The sequence below is a fragment of the Anopheles coluzzii genome, chromosome 2, assembly GCF_943734685.1.
Source record: "Anopheles coluzzii chromosome 2, AcolN3, whole genome shotgun sequence".
Classification (NCBI taxonomy): Eukaryota; Metazoa; Arthropoda; class Insecta; order Diptera; family Culicidae; genus Anopheles; species Anopheles coluzzii.
Genome location: NC_064670.1, coordinates 110,630,617 through 110,650,744, shown reverse-complemented (window position 1 = coordinate 110,650,744; position 20,128 = coordinate 110,630,617). Strand labels below are relative to the sequence as shown.

Here is a 20,128-nt window from a genome sequence, read left to right as displayed (position 1 = left end):
GTGCGAGGCATTAAAAAAAACTAGCAGCAAAGATGATCTATCGAACTGGGAGGATGTTGGTTAAAGGTTTTATTTCACTGTTTTCAAGCAATGAAGATGTTGGTTTAAGTGTTCAATTGGGTGTCTTGTTGCGGGTCTAAATGCTGCTTTCTTGAGTGCAATTAAAAAAAAAACTATCCATTTTCATCATTACTCACTCACACTGTATGATTGGACAGTATTTTTCATAATAAAACACATTCTATTTGTGATAAACCATAAGTAATTCATTATTCTACGATTCTAAACATTTAAATCTACTATTTGCTTTAAAATGTGACATTCAAGATCACATAATATCGCGTTGTTTCGTCACTGTTACGTTAAGTACTATTCTCAGGTAAAACCCTGAGGTATTAAACCCTTAGACAGCATTGCAATCGAAGATCCAAATCATTGTTGAATTGATGAAAACGTTCAATAAGTCTCGTTTCTAAATAATTCACTCAATCTCCAGCATTTAAAATATTCAAAACATAAGCTCCTATGTACCATTTAATCTACCGTTCTCCTTGAAAGTGAGCGCCTCAGCACCAGGACCACTTCTCTTGGATGTCACTAAAAATTGATTAATCGCTTCAGCTCCACACAGAACAACATTCGGCGATTATTGTTAAAGCTAACCATTCGAAACACACTCTCCACCGTGAAGGATGTTACGTGTCGGACGTAGTCAAATGCGTAGTACGTCAGATACCGAATAGCGTCGAACCATTATCATCGAACCGATTACTGCAAACCGAGGGCGCCAGTAATCGCAACCCTGCCACCCCGTTCCAACAAAGCTGTTACGTACGTGCGGCCCCATCTGCAGCCGCTAATGATCTTCAGGGCTACGGGGCGCTACCGCGTCAAGTATGGTCTCGCGCATTGGATCAGCTTCTGGAGTTTTCTGATGCGCACGCGGGGAGACCGTTTTTTTTCGTTTAGGCGCGAACGTACAACGGAAGCCAGAAGCAAAGTTTAAGAGAGGCAAGAGGGGACTCAAAGTCACCGAACGCGGGGTCGAAATGTGCCGTGAAACTAAGCGCATCGGGGCAAGATTTACTTAATTACCACTAATCGATGCGCACAGACGCCACAGACAATTTTGGGGCCGGCACACATCATAAAAAGGGTTGTGCCACGGAGGTTTCTGTCGGCTACCGAACCGAGGCGGCTCTCATTGTTTTGAGGCGCTTTTTTTGACTGTGGCTCTTCTTAGTGTGTTTTTATTTTTCATATTTTTTATATTTTTTGTTTAAAAAAAACGACCCATTTGCTACCGTTACGGTTACCCATTGCTTAGCGGCACCACAAATGGGGATCCTCGACGCGCGAAGTGAAAACAGGGCCACTCGGGGTGGCCAAGTGGCGCATGAAGCACGGGTTGCTAAAAAGGGGTTGGCATGCCCATGCTGCTGTGGTTATTGAGTAATTTCTAAACGCATTTTCTAAAACCAGGTAGGACGTTCCCTGTTCATCAATCATCTTCAGCTGAGCACTTTCGTTGTTGCGTGCAATTGCAAAACAGTAGTAAACCTTTAGCTCGCTTTTACGTTTTCTAATGATTACAATGAATGTTATGCTTGCACTGATTTATAAAGGTTCATTTGTTCGTTACTACAACAATTTTTTACAAGCACACACATAAATATGTAGATAAAATTCCATAAAAAAATTATATTAAAACAACCTGTCAAACGGTACTTTCAAATACTTCATAAACATTCATAACCGTTTCCCACACATTCGCAGCACGCCTTGGTGTTGTGTCCTAGCAACAGTTAAAATATCGTTCTGTCACCTGTCAACAGCAAGCAGAGCTTGGAAGAGCATCTAAGCCAACGGCACCTACTCCACGGTCCCTTCGTCTCTCTAATACGCCACACACTTGCCACACACTTTGCTGGCTGATGACTTCGTCGCCGATATTTTTCATCTTAATCGCTTCCCTTTTCGGAGCTTTCTGGAATATAGAAACAATTTAGTGGATTATCAATCGCCCCCACCGCACAAAACAGTGCCGTGAATTAACTCATCCTACAACGTCCGCTTGGTGGGATTTCATCCCGCAGGGTTTTAACCTCTGCACACCAGCGGGCACCCTCCAGCAACAATGGCGTTACATGCTGAGCGATCAATATCGTAAAGCGTAAAACTCGAATCACTCGAGCTCTCAATCGAACGGTTTGCCCCACGGGAAAGGGACGGTTGGTTGATCGCAGAAGAGAAGGTTAAGCGTTTTGGGGACTATGAACACGATTTTGGTGAATAAATGGCGTCCTGATTGCAACAAATTTGTGTTCGATTTTTCACATCTCCCCATAGACTCTCTATTTCTTTTTCAGTTATTGCAGTTTTAGTAGAATAGTGCGTGAAATACTTTATTAGCTTCAGAAGTTGCAAGAGCGAGGAGAATCAACCCAACCACCCGGTCGACTTTTTTGGGCCGCTTGAGAGAAGAAATAAAACGTCTTTCACCATTCTCACAAACAGCATCGTCGCATCCAGCACCGCAAACGCGAGACAATCGAAACACGTTTGCATTGGATCAAACGGGGATGTTCCTTCGTGGCCGCCTGTAACCATCACCACACACGCTAGCTTGGGGACGCAGACACGCGGACACAGTGACCGTTTATGTTTTAATAACGCTCACCAATCTGTCCGAGACCGATTCACCCGTCGGGACGCCTGGTCCCGAGGTGGGTAGTAGACCCCCGACCGCGTTTATTTACCGGTCGGCTTTCTACACCTTGTCCCGTGACAGTTATGAACCATCGGGGCAAGTTATTGTGACGATTACCGATAAATTTAGATAATATCTTCTGCCCCGATACCGTGTGCCGATGCCGTGCGCTGGTTTGCCGCCTGTCGGTACCGTTCCGGACCTGAACGATCGGGTCGCGGTGGTTTCTTCTTGTCTTGTTTTTTTTTTTAGATTCAATTCGAACGGTCGAACTGGCGCGTCACATCGGCATGTAATCCTTTACAGCGCAGTGTTTTTTGATGACCACAATGGGCCTTTTTGGTGTTCAGATGGGATAAATTGGGGGCTAAATTTTAAAACGCTCGTTCGGTGTTTTGAGTTGTTTTCTACTCTTATTAAGTAGTTTTGTTTTTGTCTTTAAGAATAGTTTTTTTTGTTTCTTTTTTTACCTTTTATATTATTTTTATTATTAAAATGTACTACTTATACCCTAAATTCATGGCTGTAGGTTCGCATTGAATTGTCATGATTTATCAACTTTTACATCTATCAATTATTTTACTATTCAACACAGCTATGCTATTAGTGTTACCCTGTACCTTGTACTGAACTAATACATTCTTCAATAAAAATAAGTCCTCAGTTTGGCCATCGAGTATCCCTATCGACTCCACTGTAGACACAACCAAAGCACAACCAAAGTCCCCATCATAAACGCATCTTGCTCGATCATATGATCGTACTAAGCTCGTCTGACAGGTCCCATTGCAGTACCCAATCTGGCTGCCTGTTCCCTACCAAAACTGCCATCGAAAATCTTCCGATCAACGCGAACGCGAAGCAGGAAAGCTTCAACCTCTCAGATCTTAGCGGCTGACATCACTAGGGGAGAGCCTTCCCATTCCCAAAAACACCTTCCACCTTGTGCCGTCCCCTTTCGTTGGGCTTCGGTCACCCTGCATCGGCCGCGTATCGGTTCGGTCTCGAAATAAAGATAAGCCACGATGCGTATATAAAAACCATCCGAATGATAATCGGTTTCATATTTTTCTGGGTGGAAATATTATTCAAATCGAGCGGCATCTCCCCGGGACACAAGGCCATAAAACCGGGCGATCCCGACCCGTACTGGCTGCAGCTGAGCCCTCGTGCGCATTATTGGAAATCAAACCGCCCGCATTCGCGTCCAGCCGAACAACCGTTGAAGTGAGAACTTGAGATACGGCACCGATTTGCGTTTTGATTCCTTTCGATCCGTTTTCGCGAAAGCCGCGAGAACGATTGAGCTGTGCTGCCTAGGCGAAGACGACCGGCTTTGGTTCGCTAACCTTGGCCTACCTTGGCCTCCCCCCGGATTTGAACCGGTTACCAAGAAGCCGATACCGTCACCGCGAGCTGGCATGACCTGTGTGCGGCTGGCCTGGCCGGTGGCCGACGACTCGTCGGGTGATAAATCCATCCATATTAGCATCTCAATAGTTGTGTGGGGATCGTAGCGCAATTCGATTCGATACGGTCCCGGCGCAGCACCGTGTGAAGGAATTGATAAATTTATGATTTTACTGATTTACGACCCAGCATTTGGAGGATGCGAATGTTTATTGGCTGGTGGCTCCGGTGGCTCCAGTGTCTAATAGAGGCAAGCTATGCCGACTTTGGTAGGATGTAGCCGAATCCGATTTGGAAGCACGAAACCTCAAACTCAACGTTTGTCAGTAGCCTACACCGATCAGTTTACGATCAGCTTGTCATTTGTACGCAAACTAGCCTTGTTTGACAGTTGCTTGTTCGGCGATCAAAAGAACGCCCGGAATTACAAGGAAAGCTCGATGTCATACAAGAAAGAAACAGTCACATTTCGATTATTAATTTTCTATTATTACATTCTAGCACACACGCGCATACAAAATGACTATAAACTGTTTACAAATGGTATTGGGAATTTTTGTTACCCACCGTCAGCAGCCATAAAGTAGCCGGCGATTTAATTGCCCCGTAAAACAATCTCCCATTTAAATCCGGCACTATGAATATGAATTCTTTGTAAAGCCCTGCGTGTAACAACTGCGTTACACACGGTGGCGGACAGCGCTTAAGCAGCTTAGCGCCTAATAACATTTTAGACATTTTGTACGTCGAACAGGAGATGCTGCACCGTTTATTGCGCGGTCCCGCGGTCCACTGCAGCCACCGAAACCTGCTCCAATACCAATCACATCTTCCGTGTCGATTCCGTGTGCCATAAAAGATGCGCCTGACCTTGACGGGAAGAGTTGCCATGGTTGCCGATTTACATTCAGCATTGTAACAGACCCTGCGCTCGTGTGTGTGTGTGTATGCAAAGTTTTATGTCGTTCATAAAACGGCTCCAAAACCAACTTTTTGTTCTCATAACTAGCCTTTGGTCTCGTCGCCATTCCTATGGCACATGAGGGGAAGGAAGGAAGACATTCAACTGCACTTTATTGCTTTATGAGTTAATCCGCTTCGTGTTATACATTCCGTTCGCACTGTTTGCTGTTTCAGCGGTGCCGTGGATCGATCGCAGCGTTATGGATCGTTATGGATTCCACAGATCAACGGAAAAAAACACAACAACTCTCAACCTTCAACAGAACGTCAGTTAGGGATGTAGCGACGTTAGCGATTCCCTTGAATGCAGCAATCGTACACCATTTAACCCCACAAAGATGTGTTTTTTGAAAAATGATCCGAAAGTTTCTTAAACAAGGTAGATCCGTTTGAGACAAACAGGGGGGTGCAGGCAGACCTGCCCGAAATAAAGCCATAAATTATCCACCATACTTTGAGTCAAATAAAATAATACACAAACACGCGCGCACGTCTGACACTGGACACTGGAGGCTGAAGGTGCTTTGCTTTATGACGGAATATTTAAAACAGTCCAACCTCCCTGAAGCGACGGGAACGCTCGGGTCGGGGTAAAAAAGGGTTCTGTTGCCGGCCTCTATCCTCTAGACCCAACCGTACGAGGCATTTAATCTTGTTGACTTAGAATCTCTGTGGCAGGTTGACAGGGTTTTTTTTTATTTCGGTTGTTCTTGTAACATTCTTTTCCCTAGATTTCTTGTGACCATCTGGGTTACCACCGTTTGACCACCAGTGGGTCATTGATTTAAGGCAACTGACCCGCTATAAAACCGATAAGCGGTTGAACGTGCTTGCTCATAAAAAAAGTAAAGACCAAAAAAATGCGATGAAAAGTGAAACAAATCGTACGAGCGTAAGGATGGTACGGAAATAAAATAAATCCTTTACCAGATCAAGGATCTTATTGCTCCTGCTCGCCGGCTGGAACTGGGACTCTTCCGATGCAACGTTATGAGCTGAGTCACATTAAAATGGGAGATCCTACACTGCGAGCAAGAGAGAGAGAGATAGAGAAAGACAGATCATAAAGCCGTTCGTTTTGGTGGGAAGCAGCAACAGCAGCAGCACCACCAACGAAACAAGAATCGAACAGGTTTCAAATTTATGGTCCCACCCGCTCCATTCTCTCCGAACCGCACAACCAGCAGAAGAAGAAGAAGAAGAAAAAAACACCGAATCACCCGGGACACCCTGCCGTCGGGAACCGTTTTGTCTTTCGGGCTCGGGTTGCGGGATTTATGAAACATATTTATTGGAGGTATCATATCTTCTCCCATTCGTTCGGCGGGCAGGGGCTTTGGCACAACACCACGCTTTAGCGGAAGGTTTAGCGGTAGGAGATGGGGATTCTGGAGGTAGAGCTGCGATCCACCCAAAAAAAAAAGAGTAGGAGATGAAAACCCCCTTTAGAGTGAGGTTCCTAAAGGTATACAAAATTTGGCATAGTCCCGTCATAAATCATAAGTTACCGGTTAGCCGGTTGCGTTCGCATCCCTCAACTACCTATGCTGGGGAGGCGTCAGTCCCAAGATTCCTACCAAACGGGACTGGAGCTCGATGACCCTCGTAAGGTCACTAAAATGTGGTTGTTGTTTTGTTTTGGAAGCAAAAATAATAGAGGGGAAAAACAAGAGGAATACAGGATGAGATCGCTCACATGCAGCATTATCTGGTGGTTCGTGTGGTACAGTTCCGGGAGCAGAGACTTAAGCCATACGGTGGAATTCTGCATAAGTCTTCCGGTGTTGACCTGCTGGTTGTCCGGGATCGTACAGTCACACGCCGCTTGACCAAACCGTGAGACACAGCACAAAGAGAGAGAGGGATAGAGATAGCCAATCGTCAAAAAGGTGTCGTTTTTGACACCGGTTCACAAGTTTTTGGCACTTTTTGGGTCAGTGAGAGTGTATCCCAGAGGTTGGCAACAGTATTCGTTCTCGTTCCACAAGGCAATCCGGTGGACTTTGCTCGTATGCCGACTTTTAGGAACAAAACAAAAAAGCAACACAACGCCTGTTCAAACATCGCACAACAAATCGAAAGTGCAAACAGGACCGAACTTAAGGGATTGAAGTGGACCCGACAGAGGCTCATGGTAATCCGTGGTGAGTCACGGTAAAGCACGAAATCGAACTGTTTGGAGAGTGTTTGTGTGTGTGTATTTTTTTTGCACTGCCATCCCTTCGACCCTTAATATTGTGAATGAGATTTTGCAAGGATTTTGCTTCGTCGGACGTTGGGCTTACATGGCCATTGGCATCAACACGAGAGCGGCATGTCGTTTATTAACAGCTGTCATTAACGGGAAGAGAAATGAGTGAAATTTGACATTCACATGAAGAGGAAAGTGTGTTATGAGCATTTTATTCAATTCACCTGTCAAACTCAATATCATTAATACCGCGTAAAGATGTAATAATATTCCATCTTGGTTGGATTGAAGCTCCTTTTTTTATAAACGAAATTTTTAATTCCCATTTCGTTCTCCAAAGCATCAGGAAGTTCAAGCTTAATAGATCAATTCATTATTTTCCTTCCATTTATTTTACAGATGTTGCAGAAACGCAGGATTACAAAGGTAAGGTGCCTTAAACAAACAAAAAAAAAAAGGAACCGAAGGACAAACGACACATGTGTAGCCGCTTCCTGAATTTCAATTGTCAACCTTTATTGTATTTCCTTTTTTTTGCTTCTCCAAAGTTCAAAAGCTTAGAGCCTCATTCAACAACATTCCACTCGACTTTTGCGATCGACCTGGCGAGATGGATCAGCAAAGGATCAGCAGTGATCCCTTCGGTCCGGATTCGACCCGACTCCCAAGCCCGATCATCATTGAGCCGACTATAATAGCTTAAGTATGATGTCAACCTAGATACCGTTCTTGCCAGGTTCTTTCCCACTGTTTCCTAGCGAGCCTTGGTGACACCCGTTTCACAACATCGCTTTAAAAATACCGAAATACCGCAGCGAGGAACGCACGATCGAAACTCGACTCGAACAGACACAAACGATCGAGCAAACGGTAAGGGAAAAAGTGAAACGCATGAGCTTTAAAAGCGTGTAATCCGATTAAAATCTTATTATTGACAACGGAGTGTTGCCCTTCCATTTCCTTTGCCCTCCGTAGCCGTACGCTCAGCGAGCCAGCAAGCGGGCGTGCGGGAAGGTGACAAACGTAGTCGCTTGTTTACAGCTACGGCAGTATTCTACTGCTGCTTTCAAACACGCGCCAACACGACGTCTAACGATTGGTTGGAAGGCTGGGGGGAAATAGTAAAGCACATGGAAAGGAGTAAGAGAGAGAGTGAGAGCGCGCGGGATTAAACATCGACTAAACGTCAGTCGAACGCATTGTCACTTAATTTAAACTTGTCGCGTCGCTGCTGCCACACCATGCACCACAGTCTACGGGAGAGCTAGTAATACACCGCACGATAAATGGGCTTGATGGTGGGCCGGATAGACGGATAGAGACAGTCTGGGCGGGTTTTGAATGCATTATGGAAGCGCATGCATTATGCATAGCGATAGATGTGATTGAACGTATCTTCATTAGGCTCGGGACGTATCTCTTACTACTGTTGATCGGTGTTATTGGCGAAGGTTATGGCTTAATTTACCTATCGGAGATAAGTGTCTCTTACACATGTATCAAGCACAATTGTTCTGCTTTTAAAAAGGTCAATCAAATCGGGCCACTAAAACGCTGATGCAAACTGTACTAGCTACGCATTGTTTAGGGCACACTCAGACACAAGACAATCATCCTACAAAGTGTCATTTTTGCAAATCCACCATTGCACCGTTTAACTGCTTCCATTTGCTGGATACAGTTAACTATCCATCAAAGTCAACTCCATAACTCACGACGACGTGTGTCTGGATTCGTGTGAGTGTGTTTGTGACCTCTTCTTCTTGGCTGGGAGTGTAGCGAGGAAAGATCATCCAGTCAATATGCAAATGGATAAGCCCTCAGCGACGCCATTCGACGATGTTGCAATGATTTCCACTATTGAACGCAAGCGAACGGTGTAACCGAGAACCCAAACCCCCTCCCGGAGAAGTGTGGCCAGAGCATCGGGCTCGGTGTGTTTCGATGCCAATAAATAACACCGGGCAACAATGACGAACCGATCTCCTTTGGCTACGCTTATGCTTAATACGCAAAGTCAGGGTTAGACATTAATCTTAATCCCGCAAAGGGAGATTATCCTTTTTTGTGCTGCACTTCTGCGCACACACTCTCCCGGTAATGGCCATTAACATTGGGATTGGTGTACACCTCGGGGAAAGTAAAAGGGGAAGCTGGGAAACAAGCCAGGCTCGTGTCATTGTGTCTTTTCTGCTTCGGATGGGGAAGCCTGGCGGTTGTTCCTAGGCGCGAAGATTCCTTTGCTACACGGAAGATGGAGGTGTGGAATGTGTTTCAAATGTTTAAAAGATTAATCTGGAAAGTCTTGAATTACTTTAACGTCGATAAAACCCACTACTGAAGTTTAACATTAACAGATCAGAGTTATTTCCGCATTTTACTTTCGCCTGTAGTTGTGTCGTTTAAAGCTTCTCTGATTGACACACATTTAATAATAACTAAGCGATCTTTCCAACATCATTCTGTAACATCTATTGTCAGTAACATCGCGCCCTACACCTACAGATGCTTCTGTCTACACCAGATGATTCCGAGTTATAGTTAAAACCCAACAAAAAATTGTTCCCTGCTCCCTGCTGTGTCAAACCCTTGACATTACCTCCGTAAGGACGCAACCGACAATCACTCGTGAAACAAATGACAACAAAACACGCCGTACCGCAGTTCCCTTCCGGGTTGAGGGCTTTTAATTGGGTGCATCATCAACATCATCATCATCATCATTGGGCCAGATGAGTGACGCAAAACCCCGGTAAAGCCCCGATACCGACAATTGCTTCTGCTTTCTTCTTTATCGTCGTGGATGGGCCGAAACGGACAGCACGACACAGCAGTCAATTGGACACCTGGTGCCCTGGTTGGCAAAGCTGTGACAAATGTCCCATCCCTATCCGGGTGTGAGGGTTTTTTTCCTGCCTTTATTATTATCAACGGTTGCATTGTTTTTCGGCAACCGCTGTCGGTTATTTACGGCAACAGCACTGGGACGGTGTTGGAAAATTAGTGTGAAAATCTGCACTCCAAGCTCGACGGGTGTCGTCCGGTGAGCGTGCCAAAAATGTCTGCCTCCTGTCAAACCAGCTGTCGGGCGGAGTCTTGGGTAACATGAAGGTATATTTCCAACGGTACCATCATAGGGTGTTTTTCTCTCCAATTTATCGCCTCTAAACGAGCATTTAATAAAGTGGGCTATTTTTTCGGAAAAAAGAGGGAACGCAGAAAGGTTCAAAACAAATAAAACCGACCAACCGGTCAGTTTGTGTGTTTGGGCTTCTTGTGCCATCGAAGAGCCTCAATATGAAGAAGGCATTCTGCGTCCTAAAAAACCACATGTGGTTCCTTGTTGTTTGTTTCAGTCCCCGTGATCCGTTTATCCTGGGCCGCTGGAATTGCGCGCAAACGATCGCAGGATAATAAGTGATCGTGTGTGCTGCTTACCAATACTTCTTCAACATCTCCCCAAAACTCGGGATGGTCAGATCTTTAGACCACGGTGTTGAAACACGAACATAAAACAACCTGTCCTTACGGTTGATCGGAGCTAAACTTGGAGCAGACCGAAAGATACCATCCCAACTAATCCGTGTCGATTTACCTTCCACGTGAGGACTTGAGGGCATCTTTTCTTCGCTTCCCTTTCCGCCACCACAGCCTGTCGACAGCCCGGCGACGACCCCGTGAGACGTGATTGAGAAGGCATTAAAATTTCATAGAAAATATTTCAACATTAGCCCTGGATCATTAATAATTTATGTACTGGTGGACGGGCAGCATCGGCCAGCGCTTTTGTTTTTTCTCTGCGTAACACACTGCATGCGTCCGACCTTCGCCCATAGGAAAAGGTGGGCCCAAACCACCTTGCAGCGCGCCGCCGGCGCACCGAATCCGTCTGGTGTGTTGAATAATTTTTCCAATTTCTCATGCCCTAATCCACAATTTCATACTTCATAATCGTGTGTGAAGTGCACAGCTCGACCAGGGCGCACCAAACCCGCGGTTCGATACTTTCTCGATTTGTGATGTGAAAAATTCCACTCCATTGTTTTTCCTGCCACGGATGCGTTGGCTCATGCATTGGCACTTTTGCTTGCGGAGTTTAGCGTGTGGACGAAGCGTCCATTGCGTGTATCGATGATCGATGATTACGGTTTCGGTTCGGCAGGGAGCGACGATCAGGTGAAGATTACGAAAAAACAAAGCGATTGTCCAGGATTACGAGGGCCGCGCGAAGTCGAATTGAGTTAGTAAGACAATTCGACGCGGGTGATTTTTCTTTTGTAATGCCAAAGTTAACGCGCGGCGAGCATTGGAGATGGTTTGAAAATGGAATCCAATTGCGGCGTGAAGTAGAAGTGTTTGGATGCGGAAACTTCTACACAGTTTGGAGATATAATTTGATCGTTTTAGAAGAAAATTGTGTCTCAATTATTCTAGGTTTCTCTAGAACCTTCCTTTTTAAGTACTTTGTTTCATTGTAAGAAGTTAAATTAATGTTGAAATATCTACTTACGGAGTTTAAATCTTACATTTTGATTATAAATCTCTTCTTGTACCAATTGCAACGATCCTCTAGCGTTTGCCAGCACGATCCAGCCTTGATACAGCTTCTATTTGCACAACAAACGGCACAGCCTCTACAAGCACCATTGAAAGATGCCGCTTTCCAATGACAGATGTCAAATGTCAGCATAACAATGTTAAAGTAAACAACAACAAAATCAAATCATTCGCTACAGCGACGTAGTGACCATTGGCGGACATCTTGAAATAGAAACCTGATGTATCTTTATTCGCTTCGTATCCCACCAGCCCGTTCAGAAGGGAAGGGTTGAACAAGATGTCTGTAGCTCGAAAAAGTACTCCCGTAAAAGTAAACAAACTTTCAGCCACATCCCGAAGCGGCACCGCACAACAAAGTGTGATGGATATTTCAATTTCCCCTGCACCTTCCCAGCCGAGAAGAGAAGTGAGTTCACGGGCCAAAGTCCTCGAAGCGCACAGGGAACTACTGCCCCGTTTGGCACTTGTGTCAGAAAACAGTGCGTTCACTGTACCCGCGCCCCTACCTTCGCTCGGAACGCACTGAAGTGCGAAACCATTTCAACAACCCCTTTCGACGCTCACTCAAGTACACCACTGGTGCTTCAAACTGTTGGCGGCAACATTAGAAGGCTCATCGCTAACCACCACGCAACCACGGAACATCTTCATTCGCTCGGGTAAGTCTAACAAGTTAATTCGTTCGTGCGTCGTTCCTCCTGCAAGTGGCCGCGCGATGTATAGAAAAGGGGGGCTTCACAGAAGGGTGCACAGCGCGCAAAGACAGATCCCGCGATTTCGAGTGGCCGTATCGGTAACAGATTTGTTTTCCATCCAACCAACCCAAAAACGGGATCCTGCCACCGAAGGACCGGGGAGCCCTATCGGACATCGAGTGGGTACGCGTTGCGTGACGCGCAAGTTGCCGCCGCCACTCGAGCTACGAAGGCTCATCTGCCAACCGAACCTGCCCGCTCACCCCGCACATAAACTCCGTGCTTTGCATCGCACCAAACACGTTCCACCGGCCGAAGACAGATGAAGGTTTCAAGTTTCCAAAAACTGCCGTCTTCACGGCGCTTTTGGAACTGTCTTCTTTTCTTTCCCACTCTGCTTTTTTTTTTGTTGTGGTCGGTTCGAGTGTGCCGCCAACTTCTCGCCACCTGAGAGGCGCCTGTTTGGGAAGGTGTTTGAGCATGATCATCATCGTGCTACTGCTAGAAAGTCAGCGTGTGTGTGTGTGCGCGCGCTTGTGGACTTCCACTAGATGACCGGTATTCCCTTTTATGGTCGATCTTCGGTGGTGGTGACGTCCTCCGTCCCAGTGGACCACTGTAAAATCGTGTACGGATGACAAGTTCCCGTGACACTCTGCACCTTCTAGAGGGTCATAAAATCGGAACACTTTTGTGTCCGAGCGGATGCGGTAATTATCGTCCCACCCTAAATCTCGGCGATTTGATCGGGTTTTTGTGTCCTACGCTACCAGGCAACACGTTTCTTTTCGAACTCTTGCTGGTGTACGATGGATTGCGTTTGACATTTATTGGCTTGCAGATGTGTTAGTCTAAAAAATACAGAAGCCTACAAATACACATATCATATGAAAGTATTTAAACCTAAGAACATGCTTCCTTGGAGAAAATCTGTGTCGAACGATTTGTGACCACCAACAATTTGCGATATCGTTGTGAGGAACTCCCTGATATCGATTTGCATAAATATGTATAAAATGTAAATTATATCACTTTCAGCGTGTTCAGATGTGAGTGTGTGTGTGTGTGTTGTGACTTTGCAAACTTCCACATCTCTACATACTGCACTCCAGCTCAGCTGGTCTGCTGGATAGATTCGCAGAATACCAGCAGGACCTAACCCGATCTGCCCGGAGGCCAATTCAAACGGCTAGAAGCTCCATTATATGATATCAACGGGGAAAAAACCCACAAGAAGTAGCTGGTGTGTTAACGCAATAAAACAAATTTTGTCTCCCTTTCTGTTTTCTCATTGCGTGCCTGATCTTTTGGGATGATTATTCCAAAACAGAACGTTTTAAGAGCTCTCAAAACTGCTATCAAATTACCCCCAAACGAGATGTAGATTACGTGCGACGTGTTGGTAGCAGGTTAGATATGATGATCACCACCCCGTAAATGTCCGATTCCTGCGCTGAAAGTGTGAACAAGCTGGGAGGAGACGCTTTTTTCGAGACACGGGTGTGATTGTGACGGATGTGATATGACACTTAATTCGACGGGTTTGGGGAAGATTTCGAACAGATGGATGCTATTTACGAGTTATATGTTTCTTCTTGTTTTGAAGCTTGAAGTTTTCGCTCTCCTTCTGTCATTAGAATGTCACAAGCAATGCCCCAAATGTCTAATATGTCGTGCAAGCTAGTGTTCAGAAAAAATCGTCCCCATTCAACAAAACTAAACCATTCCATCACAAACCTTCAATCGTGCTAGATCGGCCCTTTATAACAACAAACATTTCAAGCCACACAGGACCACAGGTATTCAAATATCTTCGAAAATATTCAACTCCCCCTCTCTCTTTACCGATAAGCAATCTCGCCTCATCCTCTTCCCCCAATTGTACACAGCCGCAAGCCTTTGAAAACTGCTCTAACATCGAAATGCGCAGCCCGTCTGTTTATGATTTGTTTGCCTCACATTCAATGTAAACCCATCTATTATTATGCGTTTCGTTCCAGCCGTTTGGTATCACTTTACCCATCAGCACATTCCAAAATCGCAAAAGGCATTTCTTTCCCCCTTCTTTTATTTTGCTGTTGGAGAATCGTTTCCAGCCCCAAAATCGATTCGACACGCGCATCAAAAACCTTTCGAAACGCATCTTTTCACTGGTGGAGCATCGTGGACGAGGGAGGGCAATAACCAACTCTCTATCGGAAAGGATCTTCCGATGGTTAGATAAGGATCGGTGAAGCTTGTCGATTGGAGACGAATTGGCAAACTCGGTTTCACAGGAACGAGTTACTGACAACAAAAACGTTTCTTATTGCATGATCTACAATCGCAACGCTTGACCCTATTGCAACGTTCTTTATGCAACATTTCAATCGAATTGCACATTTGCAGTGCCCCAACACTACCTTATACAGTGTGCCCGGTTTATGGGGCAGGTACAATTTCAGATGATCATCGCCGGTGCCCAGCTGGGGAGCTCTGGCTGCGAGGCCACACAGAGACACAGAGGATCGAGCCGCATCATGCTCATTTCCATTATTTCATCTTTTAATTTGATTTTATCTCCAAACGCTCTAACGCCGCAAACACCGTTTGAAGTCGCACCGTTTTGTACGACCGAGGGAACGCGTACGCCAACTGTAAGGAGGAGGGGTTTGGACTGGGGTTAGACATTGCCTCTACTCATGATCTGTGTGGCATCTTTTAGTCCATCTGTGGTGTCCCTGCAGCATTCAGCTGATCCACGGCCGTACTGGTACTGGGAAGTTTCGACGATCCCTTGCCTGCCTGCACCATGACTTGCAGTTGTGCCAGGGTTCGGCATACCGGTCTGATCCACCCAAAAGAGTCCAACAGGCATAGTTTAAAGAGTTGCGTTAAGATGATGGAGTTATTAAATGCTAAAGCATTTAAAGCCATTTCTGCCCAGCGTACATACATGAATTGTGCATTAAACAGCTCGAATGTACAGAATGTTTTGATTTCGATTGACTAAAGTCATTGAAAATACATTCCTATACACTACAAACAGTGAGAAACAACCATCCTCTTGCCCAATAACTGTTCGTAAGCAAAGCAGATCATCCATCATCGATTATGCTCCTCGGAAGTATCACTCAATGCCGTAAGAAGCGTAAGAATCGACCAAGTCATGCAACCGTTTGCTGCTCCATCCATAACGCAACAGAACGTGACCATAAGCGCGGCGACGAGAATTCACTCCTTCCCCGCCATCCCGTTGACCGGCACCGCCTGCCGACGGCATCTCAGCCCGTTCTTCAGGCCCGTTTTGTGTCATGTCTGGAATCCACGACCGCCGCCACACGACTTTCGTTTGACAGGTTGGTTTGCCCGTTTTGACAGTGTTTTGATCGGTTGTTGGCGGCGGCCAAAACCTCGGCGTCGGATATTCTTCCCCATCCATCCCCAACCGCTTGCACGCGATCTCTTACCTTCAGCTGTTCCAGTTTGATATCCATCATGATCGGGTGAGGTTGTTTTTTTTTTTTGGTCGAGCTGTGTGTGTTTGTTTGCTTTTTTTCCTTCCTCCCTTCTTTTGGTCTGGATGTCCGTTTTGTCGTCCGGCTGTCTGTCCGTGTCAACTGACAGAACGAGCTGCCGGCAATCCCCAGGAGCGTTGCTCCAACGGTGTGACACTCGAGTATTTCGTTGCAAGCCTAAAGCTCCACTCCTTGTCTAGCGAAATCCCACGGTGTTGTTCTTCCTCCGCAAAGCACACACTCTAACACCCTTCGATCTTCTCAATTTCGTATTAGTAACACACTGACTCACGCACACCCACTTGACAAGCTTGTAATCTTGGGAACACTGGGATGCACTTTCGATGTTTTTTTTTTCGCGTGCCAAACATTCACCGGCAAAAAAAAACACTTGCTTAAACCGCCCGTCGTTCCCGAAAACCACGAAGCAAACGGCCCCAGACGGCGGTTTACAGATCCAATCTCATCGACACTCGAGCTAACACTAGCCATAGCCTTCTGCGCGCCTACCGAACGAACTCCCCACAACCTGTCGGAGCGGCAGAGGCCATATCGACATCTCGTTTTTTCGCACCCCGAACCTGGTGGGGTCTGGCTTCCCTGGCACCCACTCCCCTTTGACGAAAGCTCCACCACCACCAGCACGATAAAACCCCCTGTTGGAGATCTCTATCTCTCCCTTTTCTCTTGCTCGCGATCGCGTGATCGCGTCCACAATGTTGCTCTTAGCCACACAGGCTCCCCCACTGCACAGCGAAGAGGGCAATGGGGAAAACCGAAAACAAAAAAGACAGTAAAGCTTCGCACGTGAAACAACGCAAATCACTCACTACACAGAACCGCGCACACGCGCCATCCATTCATAAAGCGCACCGGTACCGTTTTGCGTTTGCCATCATTTTGTTGCGTTCTGCCAACCAGAAAAGACAGATCCGTTGGCACGCTGGTTGCGAAGGAGAGAGAGAACCTACCTTGAGCGATTTGATGAGTGTCACGTGTGAAGGGTGAGAGTACATAAGCACTCAGTGCGAGCAAAAAGAAGGCGTAGCTTTTGGTACATTCTGGGTTGTTTTGGGGATTTTTTTTACAGATTTACACGCAGATTTAAGCAAACAAAAATTTTTGAAATCTTGCTTTTTGTTTAGCGTTTTACATGTATAAATTGGTAAGAGTATCCTAGAGATGAAACCTTGTGTAATTATAGGCTTTAAACATGTATCTTACGTGTTGGAATCTCGACTATCTGCAATATTCCTTTATTCGATTTTTCTTTTATAGCTCTACTTAGAGCCGGACTCAACTACTGGTATAAGATAAATAACCTTTAGCAAGCTATCTGTCTCTGTTAATCATTCTTAAAGTGTTCATGATTCATTCACATTCTTGGCCTATACAATTCGTACTCAATTGGAAATTACTATTTGTTTTGTTATCTCTTACAGTCCACAGTCGAATCGATACCATTTTTAGTCTTGTTTTCCTCGAGTAATGTCTATGAGAGAAGCTGAATATTCAATTAATTGTACTATTCTGCCTTCCTTGGAAACTCAGGTATGTCAACAAACCAGTGTGTACTTAAAACTTTCACTAACGGCACAAGTAGTCCTGCCGATAATCCTTGAACCTAGTCGTACGCCAGCTTTTTCAACTGCAAGGAAAAGGGTAAGCCCTTAGCAACGCCCCTTTTTTCCTTCGCCTGAGTGTTTGACTTTATATACTTTCGCCATCGCCAAGGCACTCACGGCACTCACAACGTTTTCCCCATGTAGCGAAATGATGGCAAGCAGCAAGTAAAGCATCCAAAGCACCTTATAAACGCTATAGAAAAATCACAGAAAACAGTAAAGCTTCAACAAGGGGGGAAATCTTAAGCCTTAAAAGGATACCTTCCTCACACAGATTTTGCAAAGAAGATACTAATGTCTGGTAGAGCAAAATATAGGGGCTTTTCTCTTCCAGCACACTGATTTATGTGTCACTGCTCCTAACAACTTTCCCGAAAAATCAATGCATCCTTCGAGATGGAAACGATCGGAAAGAGACGGACGGTGTACTTAGACACTACATTTTTCGTCCTTTCGCCATGGTTTATGTACACGAGCGCAAACACCACCTTTTGCGATGGTTTCATTGTTCTGTTGATACTGCTGCTCGTCGCACATCATTTGTTTACCCCGTTGGCGTCCTTCCCTTCGATGGTTGCTTCCTGCTTCCGGCGACTCGTTCATGGGTTTGCAAAAGTTTGTACATCGCTTGTTCTATCTGGTCTACCATGCGATATTCCCGAGGTTCTACCCCTGGCGCATAGTACCGTCGACAGACGGCAGAAGATGACACAAAATTCAATTCAATTACCGTTTACGAATACATAATGATCGTTGGTCGGTGCTGCAAATCGCTTTAGCAAGGTTTAAAGAACTTTAATACACTCGAGACTGAGACTGAAACGACGACTTCGATGATTTCGTTTCAATTCTGTCATCAAAGGTAATCTTTCAAAAGTTGCTATATGTTTGGAGTGTATGTATGTGCAGAGAGTATAGCATTACTAGCATGGATGTTAATTTTTTGATTTAATGAAAGATCTAAAACTATTTTTAATTTATTACAAAAAAAAGTAGTTAGAATAGTATAAAATATACAGTGTGAGGAGGATTTTATGATTTCTCTATAAGCCAAATAAAAATGTTCATGTAATATTTTCATGTTTTCCATACATCCTTTATAATCTCCAGGGAGTCTGTAGATAATTATCTGCTTTTCCATCTCGAGATAAAATCGCAAATCTCAGCACAAAATCAAAACACTATTTGATAAACTTGTAATTTGATGTAATTTCGTTTCATTCAGTCTTCTGTTGCTTCCACAATTCCTTCTTCATACACACACACGTTCTGCTCACAATGCTGGCACGTGTCGCAGGGGCACGTTTTTGGGCGTAAATAATTAGTCATATTTACTATGACTGCTGAGCGATTCAAAGAAAATTGCCCCCGCACACAGGATCACGGTAGGTGTTCTTTAGTTTGATTGTTGCGTTACAAAACCAACTTCATCACATGGTGCGATGATGATGACGGCGTCCTGAAGGGTGCTTGTTTAATGCCATTCGAAAGTATTGTGGAAATTTGGCCGGAAAACGCATACAATATGTGTCTCAGGGAGGTCTAGCGATGTTGTCAAAATAAGTAGTGTTGATATTTTATGATGGCATTCTTGTTTGTTGAAAGGAGCCTAGTATGATGGCGCTAAGTTGGACTTTTACCCAAACAACTATCATAATCGGATCAAAACATTGATATGTTCAATGATGATGAATACCTAAATTCTGTCAAAACTACAGGATAGTTAGCACTATGATTTATCATCAAATACCTGACCTGACTCTTTTCTTTTAATTACCAGAACAAAGATGAAAAGAAGGCATGTATTTTCGTAAACCTTGATAAACAAAATAATGTTGAGAAATTTTGAAGAAATACAAAGTGTAAAAATACTATTCAATAGAATTCAGGCTTTAATCATTAGCTCCAAAAGCAAATAGTTTACATTCCTTCAAAAAGGATCAATAAAAGGAAACATCCCATAAAGCGTGAGCACAACCACCAACATCCCACCGTTCAACTCAAACGTATATAAACCTTCGATTACCATAAATAATGACCCAACCCGGTATTAAAAATCAAACATCTAAACCTTCTAAACATCATTCTAACATCTTGTTTATTGCGCGATCGATCACAAAACGAGATAGCAGTAGTAGCATAGCATTTGCTTGTTTGTTGTTTTTATACTCAAGACGTCAAACAGGACATTAAAGCTATGATATTTCTACATCCTTCAAAACAGCACGACCGAGTCTCACGGTGTTGTTGAAGCGCGGCTAGATTTTTAGGGCCCAGTCTAGGGGCAACCTGTCGCCAGCCAGCTCCCGGAGCAAAGGCGTTCCCGAGCCGTCGTCGATAAACGTAAATGTAAATAGCTATTAAACGGGTAAAGTGCTGCGCATCACCCCAAGAAAAAAGCGTCTCATTGGCTCAACGAACACGCCGAACAAAACCCAAACCACAAGACACAACAATCTGACACTGAACGGGGGTCC

The 20,128-nt window shown here is 44.9% G+C and overlaps 1 protein-coding gene across 1 annotated transcript in view; it reads right to left on the bottom strand.

Moving 5' to 3' along the window:
* Positions 1 to 16,906, bottom strand: part of LOC120951963 (LIM/homeobox protein Awh-like) — a 29,744-nt gene extending 12,838 nt beyond the window's left edge. Inside the window, exon 1 of the mRNA XM_040370994.2 lies at positions 15,979 to 16,906. Coding sequence (XP_040226928.1) covers positions 15,979 to 16,008 — 30 coding nt within the window. The 5' untranslated portion in view covers positions 16,009 to 16,906. The remainder of the gene's footprint in view (positions 1 to 15,978) is intronic.
* Between the last annotated feature and the right edge of the window lie 3,222 nt (positions 16,907 to 20,128).